General features: G+C 43.7%; 1 protein-coding gene across 1 annotated transcript in view; it reads right to left on the bottom strand.

Annotated features, from left to right (window-relative positions):
- Positions 1 to 8,535: 8,535 nt before the first annotated feature.
- The window catches only part of DNAH3 (dynein axonemal heavy chain 3), a 123,838-nt gene continuing 120,677 nt past the window's right edge, over positions 8,536 to 11,696 (bottom strand). The window contains exons 60-61 of the mRNA XM_038762475.1: positions 10,704 to 10,841; positions 8,536 to 8,943 (exon numbers count right to left, since the gene is read on the bottom strand). Of these exons, the coding sequence (XP_038618403.1) occupies positions 8,590 to 8,943; positions 10,704 to 10,841 (492 nt within the window). The 3' untranslated portion in view covers positions 8,536 to 8,589. The remainder of the gene's footprint in view (positions 8,944 to 10,703; positions 10,842 to 11,696) is intronic.

Genomic DNA, 11,696 nt, shown 5'->3' with positions numbered 1-11,696 from the left:
GTACTCATTGAGAGAAGCAGTGTGGCCTAGTGGAAAGAGCACAGGCCTAGGTTCTAATCCTAGCTCTGCCATTTGTCTGCTATGTGACCTTGATCAAGTAACTTATCTGTGCCTCAGTTACCTCATCTGTAAAATGGGAACTAAGACTGTGAGCCTTATGTGGGTTACGGACTGTGCCCAACGCTATCATCTTTGTATCTGCTGCAACACTTAGTACAGTGCCGGGCACATAGTAAGTGCTTAATAAATACCATAACACACACACACAAAAAAAAAAACTGTGTGCCCAGCATTGTACTAGGTGCTTGGTGAACAAGAAGAGTAGAATAACTTTACACTTGGCACTCCACTGTGCAGGCATAAACCTTTCACTTCTGGCGAGTTTATCTTTCTTTATGACACACCAAATTCATCTCTGACCACCTCCCCATTGACTCCCTTCCCAAAAGCTTGGCCACCTTTCCCACATCTCTCCCAAGATCACTTCGGCCCTAGTAAGGCTCACCATGGGAGGGACTCAACCAGAGCCCTTTGTGGGAGCAAATAATAAGGTAGTTTCCATAGCAAAATGGGGCGGGTGGGAGAGAGAAAGCAAGACAGAAAAAAATACACTGTTAAGATCACCGGTAACAAATCAGTCCTGTAAGAGCTAAGTGTATGAAGGACTTTCACCTTAAAGGGATGCTTATCACAGCTAGTAGCTCTATCCCCAACTAGACACTTGAGGAATCCGACATCCTACCTGCTATTTTTAAAAACAGCTACATTAGACCTCGGGAGCACAAGGGACGCAGGTGGAGTCTGGGAAGGGCCCAGCCAAAAGGGAAGCTTTTAAAATCATCTGGCTCTGAAAGAAGTTCTGCAAAACTAAACCGAACAACTAAACCTAGACTCGTAATCATAATCACACTCAACAACAGACAAGAAACCAGACCGAGCCAGACTAGTACCCTAATCCAACCAGACGAGAAGTCTAAACTATTGAACTGGAGGTGGAAGCCTAACAGCAGGGTGAGACTATTTGTTCAATCAATCAATCAGTGGTACTTACTGAGTGCTTACTATGTGCAGAGCACTGTACAAAGCACTTGGGAGAGAACAATGCAACAGAATTAATGAACACGTTCCCTTCGCATCACGAGCTTATGGTCTGTTGTTTCTTGTACGGGGGACTACATTCATTAAATCATATTTACTGTGCACTTATTGTGTGTAAAGCAGTGTACTGAGCTCTTGGGAGAATACAGTATAACAACAAACAGACACATTCCTGCCCATAATGCACTCACATATGTAAAGCTGCCGTTGCTGCAAGGAGGTCTTCAGAAGCAGGCAAGGAAGGCTGAACTGGAGGAGCTGCGGGAGACAGAGTCACTGACAAGGCTTTCAGGAACAGTGGAGGTCAGTCTTCTTAGGTTGGTAAGAGGAAATCCTGGGAAAAAAGAACACTCAACCCAAGGTATTTATTGAGTGCTTACTGTATGCAGAGCACTATACTAGGTGCTCTAGAGAGAACAATAGAGTTCATAGACAGGATCCTTGCCCTCAAGAAGCTTACAATGTAGTGGAAAATCATGCTTCACCAGGGCATCTGGAGTTCTTTGACGATGCTAGTAAGAATATTGATAGAGGGGATCCTGTCGACATCATATATTTAGATTTTCAAAAGATCTTTGGTAAGACAAAGACATCAGTGGCTACTGTGGGGACTACCCTGGACACTGCCTGGTGGTCTATGAGACTCTGGCACAGCTCCAAGACTGCTGTGGTCCCTTTGGCCATACATTTTTGTATGCTAAAGTATATGTAAGAAGTAGCATGGACTAGTGGAAAAAGCACAAGACTGGGAATCAGAAGACCTGAGTTGTAATCCCAATCCATGCCCTCCCCCTGGCTTGTTCTGTGACCTTGGGCAAGTTACTTAACTTCTCTAGGCCTTAAATCCTTCATCTGAAAACTGGGGATAAAATATCCCTTCTCCCTCTCAGACTGTGAGCCCCATATAATAATAATAATAATAATAATAATAATAATAATGATGATGGTATTTGTTGAGCACTTACTATGTGCCAAGCACTGTTCTAAGCGCCATGGGGGATACAAGGTAATCAGGTTGTCCCACGTGAAGCTCACAGTCTTAATCCCCATTTTACAGATGAGGTAACTGAGGCCCAGAGAAGTGAAATGACTTGCCCAAAGGCACACAGCTGGCAAGTGGCAGAGCTGGGATTTGAACCCATGACCTTTGACTCCTGAGCCTGGGCTCTTTCCACTGAGCCATGAGACAGGGACTGTATCTGATCTGATTAGATTGTAGCTACCCTAGTAATTAACACAACTCTGGGTACGTATCAAGCACTTAATGAGTACAATTTTATTATATAATAATATGTATTATAATAATAATGGTATTTGTTAAACACTTACTTTGTGTCAGGCACTGTACTAAGCACTGGGGTGGATACGAGCAAATTGGGTGGGAAACAGTCCCTGTCCCTCATGGGGCTCACAGTCTTAGTCCCCATTTTACAGATGAGGTAACAGGTACAGAGAAATCAAGTGACTTGTCCAAGGTCACACAGCAGGCAAGGAGTGGAGCTAGGATTAGAACCCACAACCTTCTGACTCCCAGGACTGTGGTCTATCCACTACACCATGCCTCTTCCCTACACTATTATCATTATTATATAATTATTGTGTGCATTTAACCACGTGCTGCATCCCTGTCTGCCTACTCCCTAGTGGGAATGCAACTGTTAGTAATGTCATAGTACAAGTGGCACTGCACAAACCACTTGTATAATTAATTCCTTCTTTCAGGTTCTTGATTCTAAGATCTTATGAGGGGCTCGAGAATTACCATCACATATGACAGGAAACTATGTCACACCAAAGGTGAAAAAAAATCTCAATAAACTACAGTGGTATTGAAGGGGACATTCTGCCATGGATAGAAAAACAGCTAAAATATCAGAACAAAATATTGAAATAACCCCTCTGGAATCTTCATAGCAAGGTTCCCAGGAATTAGCATTAAGGCTGGCTTTACTTAACATAAATGTTAAAATCTGGAAGACAGAGTGCACCAGGAAATATTCAATATACTGTGGATGACATTAAGCTATTCCAGTAATAATAATTATAATAAGTATCTGTGTATAAAGCACTGTACTAAGTGCTGGGAAAAATACAGTTGTGGAAATAGGACAATGTTGAAGTAAGTAGGGAGAAGGGATTGCTGAAAGACACATAAGTAAAAACGAAACAATTGTAAACATAAAAGAAAGGACAATGATAAACATAGGGCCCTGTGGCTAGAGAAGCAGAGTTTCAGGTTTATATTATTATTACTACTATTATTAATAACAAAACAATAGTAACACTAATGGTATTTGTTAAGCACTTATTATTTGTCTGTTCCAAGCCCTGGGGCAGATACAAGGTAATCAGGTTGGATGCATTTCCTATGCCACAGGGGGCTCACAATCTAAGTAGGAGGGAGAACAGATAGTGAATACCCATTTTGCAGATGAAGAAACTGAGTCAAAGAGAAGTTTTGACTTGCCCAAGATCACAGAGCAAATGAATGGCAGAAAACTGGGATTAGAACACAGGTCCCCCGATTCCCAGGTCCTTGCTCTTTCCACTAGGCCATGCCATTTCTCTTCATCAATCGTATTTATTGAGCACTTACTGTGTGCAGAGCACTGTTCTCTTGGCTCCTTGAGGACACAACAATCATAGCTGCAGTTCCTGCTCCTGTATCCCTGGCTGGAGCTGGGATAAGTGGGAACTCTTAATGCCGAGAGGACTGACTGGGAAACTTCTCTCCTGCGTTTCCCGGTAGTAAAGTGACCAGCAGGGACCTCACACTGCTCTTGGCTCCTCACCCTTCCTGGGTGAATACTTTGGTAAATGCAGGAGAGAATATCAATCAATCAATCAATCAATCGTACTTATTGAGTGCTTACTGTGTGCAGAGCACTGTACTAAGCGCCTGGGAAGTACAAGTTGGCAACATATAGAGACAGTCCCTACCAGCAGGAAGCAGTGTGGCCAAATGGAAACAGCCTGGGCCTGGGAATCTGAAAGCCTGGGTTCTAATCCCAGCTCCACCACTTGACTGCTGTGTGACTTTGGGCAAGTCACTTAACTTCTCTGTGCCTCAGTTACCTCATCTGTAAAATGGGGATTAAGACTGTGAGCCCCACCTGGGACAACCTGGTAACCTTGTATCTCCCCCAGTGCTTAGAACAGTGCTTGGCACATAGTAAGCACTTAACAAATACCATCATTATTATTATCTGTAAAATGGGAATTAAGACTGTGAACCCCATGTGGGACATGGACTGTATCCAATGTGATTAGCTTATATTCATTCATTCAATCATTTATTGAGTGCTTACTGTGTGCAGAGCACTGTACTAAGCGCTTGGGAAGTACAAGTCGGCAACATATAGAGACGGTCCCTACCCGACAACGGGCTCACAGTCTAGAAGGGGGAGACAGACAACAAAACAAAACATGTAGACAGGTGTCAAAATCGTCAGAACAAATAGAATTAAAGCTATATGCACATCATTAACAAGATAAATAGAATAGTAAATATGTACAAGTAAAATAGAGTAATAAATCTGTACAAATATATATATACAAGTGCTGTAGGGAAGGAGGTAGGGTGGGGGGGATGGGGAGGAGGAGAGGAAAAAGGGGGCTCAGTCTGGGAAGGCCTCCTGGAGGAGGTGAGCTCTCAGTAGGGCTCCAGTGTTGAGTACAGAACCTGACACACAGTAAGCACTTAACAAATACCATTAAAAAAAAAAAAAGACCCAGAACTATACTGACAAGGATCAGTTTCAAGGAGATCTTACAAAGTAGATTTAGGGCGGTTTCAATGTGAACAGTTAGGATATCTAGGGAAAATCAACCCCAACTACAATTAGAGTCAGTGCTCTGATGATGGAAGGCCAATGTTCTTGGCAAACCTCAAGATAAGGAAACCCATGTTGTTGTACTCACACTTTGACTGATGCCTCGCACATTCACATGCTCTTATCTTCCGATATCACATCATGTTGTATCCCGACAGGCGTGTCTGGTCAAAAGAGTGTTCCCAAATTCCCCAAGGTTCCCAAGGTTTCCAAATTCCCAAGGTTGTACTGTTACACTTAGTACGGGGCCCCGCACACAGTAAAGCACTCAATAAATACTACCAATTAACTGATCGATTGAGAGCTGTTTACATTGTGTGGACTCAGCTATCAGTCATACATCAGAATAGAGATCTAGGAATCATCGTCGACTTTTCCTTCAGATCATCAGTTCAATATGTGTTGATGGCCAAACTAGATATGGCGTATCATCAAGACGGGCAAAGAAAGCCAAATGACAGGATTGCTTCACTAATAAGGAAAATTATGGGGGCATTCACATCATAGCAATGAAATTTAATAAGCATTTATTATGTGCTATGAGCTGGGGTGGATAAAAGGATAGGTTGGCCACTGTCCTGCTCGCACGGGGTTGGCTCACCATCAATCTTCTCCCATTTTACAGATGAAGAACACCTGGAATACTCAGGGAAGCTCTGTCTCTACAATTTAGGAAGGACATAATAGAGTTGAAGAAGGTTCAATGAAGAATAGTGAAGATGAAAGAGGGGCTGGAAAAGCTTCTTCCGGACTGTAAGCTCATTGTGGGCAGGGAACGTATGTACTAACTCTGTTATATTCTACCCTCCCAAGCACTCAGCACAGCACTTGGCACACAGTAAGGGCTCAATAAATACCACTGATTGATTGTTTACATTTTGAGATTGATGAGATTAGGATTCCAACCTCAAAAGACGTGGGCTGAGAAGGGGCATGGTTTGAATCTACAGAATCATGAAGGGCAGGGACAGGGTAAGCATGAAATTTCCTACTGTATCCCCAAACAGGATGAGAGCACCCACTGAAGGGAATGAGCTCAAAACAAGCGAAGGGTTGAACACTTTTTCATCCAGAGAATGAATGGTTAGCCTGGTCATCACACAGAGAAATTCTGTAGGCAAGAAAATATGAATGGATCCAAGAAAAGCGGTAAGGCCTAGTGGGAAAAGCTCAGAACTGGGAGTTGGTAATCTTGGGCTCTAAACCTGGTTCTACCATTTGTTTGCTCTGTGACCTTGGGCAAGTCACCTAACTTCCCTGTGCTTTCATTTCTTCACCTGTAAAGTGGGAATAAAATGCCAATTCTCTCCCCCTCTTAGACTGAGAGTCCTGTGTGGGGAAGGGACTACATCCCAGCACTTAGCACAGTGTTTGGCACATATTAAGCATTTAATAAATTCATTCATTCAATCGTATTTATTGAGTGCTTACTGTGTGCAGAGCATCATACTAAGTGCTTGGGAAGTACAAGTTGGCAACATATAGAGACGGTCCCTACCCAACAGCGGGCTCACAGTCTAGAAGGGGGAGACAGACAACAAAACAGAACATATTAACGAAATAAAATAAATAATATGTACAAATAAAATAGAGTAATAAATACATACAAACATATACTCATATATTCAGGTGCTGTGGGGAGGATACAGGTACCATCATTATTAGTGAAAAAAAGAATGCTATATGATATATCCCTAATCACGAGGACAGGCAATACACTATTCCTCCAAGCATTCTTAGTGATTCATTTCTTAGACACAACAGTGGGCTGAATGAACGAGTGGTCTGACCCAATACAGCATTTCTTATGTTTCTTCCAAGGATCGATATTAAGTGCAAAGAATAGCTTGGCGATAATACTTCTCTGATGTCTTCCTCCAGGATTCCACCATAATAGGTTCCGCCCATGAAATTCTCTCTCTCAGCTCAGGGTCTCCTGCTTCCAGTTCATGAAGATTTCAGAAGAGCAGGTTGCCCATTTCCCTAGAGGAAGTATTAGAATAGCTGCCTTGCGGGGGAAAAAAAAAATCCCATTAAATTTTCATAGTAGTGCATGGAATTTTTTTTAAACAGCCATTAAACAGTCTTGATCCCAAGGAGGATGATGCTTTTCTGTCTTTTTAATGGCCTTCGCTGAGCGTCGGTAAATTCCATTTTCAGCCCCTCAGCAGCAGGCCTGATCTGTGCTGACTAAGCATGTCTTTGAAACGTATGGGTTCACAAACTCGTCCGTGCCATTTCCCGTAAAGAAATTGATCTTCCCTTCGTGTTACATGGCCATTTTGTTTTCTGCTTTCCTAATACATTTAGGAAGGATCAGAAAACCTCCTGATTATGTAAAACAGTTCACAATAGGCCTGTTTCCCTGTCAGTTTCTGGTAGAAAAATCAGAGGAGCCGGGCTTACTGATGACTAACAATTTTCTAAGGGGAGAAGGCAATTTTGTGAGCCTCTGGCTCTCGTCTCTCTTTCCTTCCTCCAATTTTATGCTCAAGCTGGCTCTTTGACTTGGAACAACTTCCTCGCTCCACTCCTCTCCTTTCTGCTTTCAGATGGTTGCTCAAGGCCCACCTCCTCCAGGAAGCTTTCCCTGATTAAGCCTACTCATTCACCTTCCTCTTTTCTTTTCAACTCCTTATAATAACATAGTCTATTTGACTAGCTGCTCCATAAGGGGAAGGCCTGAGCCCATCCTTTAGCATGGATCCAAGCACCTTGAACTATGCTGAGATCCCCCACACCTCCCCGAGGCACTCCAAGGTGCTCTTAAATGACTGATTGAAGCTGAATCTTAGCTGTAGGCCTAAGTGAGGCTGAAATGCCTGTAAATAGCTTGAAATTGTTACTAGAAAGAACATTGTTTGCGGGGGGATAAAGACCCTTGGGACCCAGGAAATGGTTCCATGCAGAGTTTGTAACCTCACATACGTCTCCTTCCAGGATTCACTCTGAGCAGTGGGACGTGGTAAGAGACTGGGGGGGTGGGGGGTGCCCATGTGGGCAGCTGGAACACCTGGGGTGTGGCAGTGAGGCTTTCATTTTCTTTCTGAATGCCCACCGCCCGCCATGACCCTGCTGAGCAGCCAGCTCCATTGTTCTGTTCCTTTTCTCAAATGAGGCACGCTTGAGAACAGGAAAGAGCAGAAAGGCTGAAAAAGAGAAAACAGGGGCAGAGTACAAATTAGGCATTACAATACTGCATGGTGTGATGGATACAGCAAGAGCCCGGGAATCAGAAGGTCATGGGTTCTAATCCCAGCTCCACCATTTGTCTGCTGTACGACCTGGGGCAAGTCACTTTGCTTCTCTGTACCTCCGTTTCCTCATCTGTAAAATGGGGATTGAGACTGTTAGCCCCACTTGGGACAGGGACTGTGTCCAACCCAATTTGATCTACCCCAACGCTTAGTACAGTGCCTGGCACATAGTAAGTGCTTAACAAATATCACAATTATAATTATAATCTTTAGACTGTGAGCCCACTGTTGTACCAAGCACTTAGTACAGTGCTCTGCACATAGTAAGCGCTCAATAAATACGATTGATGATGATGATGATCAATATGGCTAGTTGGAGGAAAATGCCAGAAACCGTGCATCTTAGGGACTCCACTTTTATTTTCTTTTGTTCCCCTCACTCGGTGGTGGAAGAAACGTCTTCAGTCATCCAACTGGCAGAGAGCTGCCACCCCTCTGTTGATCCAGTGCTTCTCGGGCAGGTCTGTAGGGAGCTCGATGGAGAGGACGTAGTTGGTTGAGTGGCCTGTGGTGGAAAGAATCCCTCTCCGGGCACTGGTTTTGTAGACGGGACACAGGTAAACGCTTTCGTGCAGGAACTTGGAACTTTCTCCAGGCTTCAGCCAAATGATGGGCAGAGGATCATACAGGATCTTGGGGTGGGACTCTCCGATCAACATCATCTGCCTGTCCCACCGGGCTCCTTCCAAGAAAAGACCCTTTACAAAGGCCCCATCTTGCGGGGGTGTTTCCATCGACGATTCCTGCTGGGTCACCTGGAAGAATGTAAAACATTGATGCCATCGTGTTTCCTAACTGGGGTAGGTAAACCCTTCCCTCTCTGCACACCTCCTTCCCCCCCACCACACACACATCTGGAATAGTTTACTTCAGGTCCTCAGTGCAATTCTGCAGAGAAATGTCGGAGATTCTTCTCAACTTAATAAAGAATGTCAGACCCCAGACTGGGTTATCAATCAATCAAGCAATGGGATTTATTGAGGGCTTACTGTGTTTGGAATACTGTATTAAGCGCTCGAGAAAGTATAGTACAATAGGGTTGGTTGATCTGATCCCTGCCCATAAGGAATTTACAGTCTAAAGACATTAAAAAAAATTACAGATAAGGGAAGTAGTAGAGTATAAGGATATTTCCATAAGTCTTTGGGGATGGGGTATCAGAGGTGCTTAGTGAGTACACAGCCAAGTGCAGATGCAACGCAGAGGGGAAGGGCATAAAGGGAAAATGAGGGCTTAGTCAAGGAAGGTCCCCTACAAGGTGATATGATTTCAGGAGGGTTGTTAGGGTGAGGAGAGTGGTGGACTGTCAGATATAATGGGGGAGAAATTGCAGGCCAGAGAGGGGATGTGGGCAAGGGGTCAGCAATGGGATAGATGAGATCGAGTTACAGACAGCAGACTGGCATTAGAGGAGCAAAATGTAGGTTGTAGTAGGAGATCAGTAGGAGATCAGTAGGAGTAGGAGGGGGAGAGCTGACTGAGTGCTTTTAAGCTGATGGCAAAGAGTTTCTGTTAGATGTGGGGGTGGATGGGCAACCATCGGAGGTTCTTGAGGAGTGGAGAGACCTGTAATGAACATATTTTTTATAAAAATGATCCAGGCAGCAGAGTGAAATATGGACGAGTGAGGAGAGATATAGCCATAAGATATTTATATCTGTAATTTATATATCTGTCTCCCCATTTAGACTGTAAACTCCCTGTGAGCAGAGGTGTTATATTGTAATATTGTTATGTTGTACTCTTCCAAGTGCTTAGGACAGTGCTCTGCACACAGTAAGAATTCAATAAATACCATTTATTGATTGATTGATAGAAGGCAGGGAGTTCAGTGAGGAGGCTTGGTGCATTAGTCAAGGCAGGATCAGCATGGAAGCAGCTGGGATGGAGAGGAAAGGGTAGATTGTAGATTTATTGTGAAATCATCTTCCCTGGAAATCAGTTTAGGCAGTCCTATACCTGCTTATGGGGTAGGTAAAGTCCTCTGTTTAGACAGAGGACTAAGCTTAACAATCTCTGGAGGGACCTGTCTCTGGGATTCCCAGGGAACTCTGGCTTTTTTTCACTCAACCTTTCAGAGGGCAAGTTGAGAGCCAGATGCCATTTTTTATTCCTCTACCAGAAGTTTTAAAAGGACTTTTTTTTTTACATATACCAATGAAGTAAAGCTGAATACGGTATAATGATCTTACAAATGGAAAACTCATTGGATTGGATTGTAATTTTCTGAGGATCGGAAGCCTGAAATGAGGCAACCATTTTGTATGTTTTAGGAGATAAAAGGGCATCTCGCTCAAACAGAAAGTATTTCCCTTCATTTCACAAACAGCTTTGCAACCTCATAGAACCAGTGCCCTTGGAACCACCAGTGGGGTTGGCTCTTGGGGCTGACGTGACAACCAATTGCAGGAGGATGCAGGGCTGACCAATACAGCGGCCAAGCTCATAACCTCCAACCTTTGTTGGTTCGGACTTGGTTGGCCAAGAATGTAGGCTTAACTAAACCCATCATTACCTCAAATTCAAATCCAATATGGTCAATGGGGATTGTGTACTTCCTAGCAAAATTCTGGGAAATCCCTGTCAAGAAGGACTGAGTGAAGTAGAATCCTGAGATCCAAAACACATTGGGGGACCCATTATTGATCCAGTCCTGCACGGTAAAAAACAAAAATCAATTAATCAAACAACATCATGACTCAGGTAGCTAGGCCAGACTAAAAAAAAAAATCTGTTCAATTTTATAAAAACTGTCCCTGTGTCTTATGCGAACATAGCAGAGAATTTCAACACCACAAACTGGTCTAATTCAAATGTCAAGAGGAATGGGGCCCTGGTCACCTGACTAGGCTTCCTACACTGGGTGGGATGTTCACAAATTTTAGGGATTCATTTTGCTCTGCTGCCCACACCAAAAGCTTCTGGAAGGAATTAGTAAGGTGATGGAGGGGGCTGGATGATCATCACAGCAGAGAAGCCAGATGGCAGAAGCAGCAGGAAGTCTTGCTGCTGGGCTCCTGAGGGCTGCAGTCAGTCAACCAGGGGCAGCAGCAACAGAGGAGGAAGTGAGGAATATCTTTGTATACCCCCGAGTTTGTACATCTATGTGTATGTGTCCCTTTGTATGCCTGTGTATATACTTGGGATTGTGGATCTATATGTCTGTATGTATACCCGGGGTTTGAATGCCTGTATGTGTGTTTCTGTAGGTGTTTCATGCTCCCTTATCCCCATTTTTTCCCTCTCTGTCCTCTCCTTGCCCCCTCTTCTACTGTCTTTATCCTCTGTCCCCTTTTAACACTTCTCTTCTCTCTCCCCTTTCCTCCTTTCTTTCTCACCTCTCTCTTTCTTCCTTCTATCTCTGCTTCTTTCCCTATTTCTCTTTCCCCATCTCTCTTTGACTCTATTTTTCTGCCTCTTTCTAGATCCCATTTTACAGAGGGGGAGACTAAGGCAGAGAGAGGTGAAATGACTTTCTCAATGTCCTTAACAGAGAAGCAAAACAGGA

Source organism: Tachyglossus aculeatus, chromosome 21, assembly GCF_015852505.1.
Source record: "Tachyglossus aculeatus isolate mTacAcu1 chromosome 21, mTacAcu1.pri, whole genome shotgun sequence".
Taxonomy (NCBI): Eukaryota; Metazoa; Chordata; class Mammalia; order Monotremata; family Tachyglossidae; genus Tachyglossus; species Tachyglossus aculeatus.
This window is presented reverse-complemented; position numbering and strand designations above follow the sequence as displayed.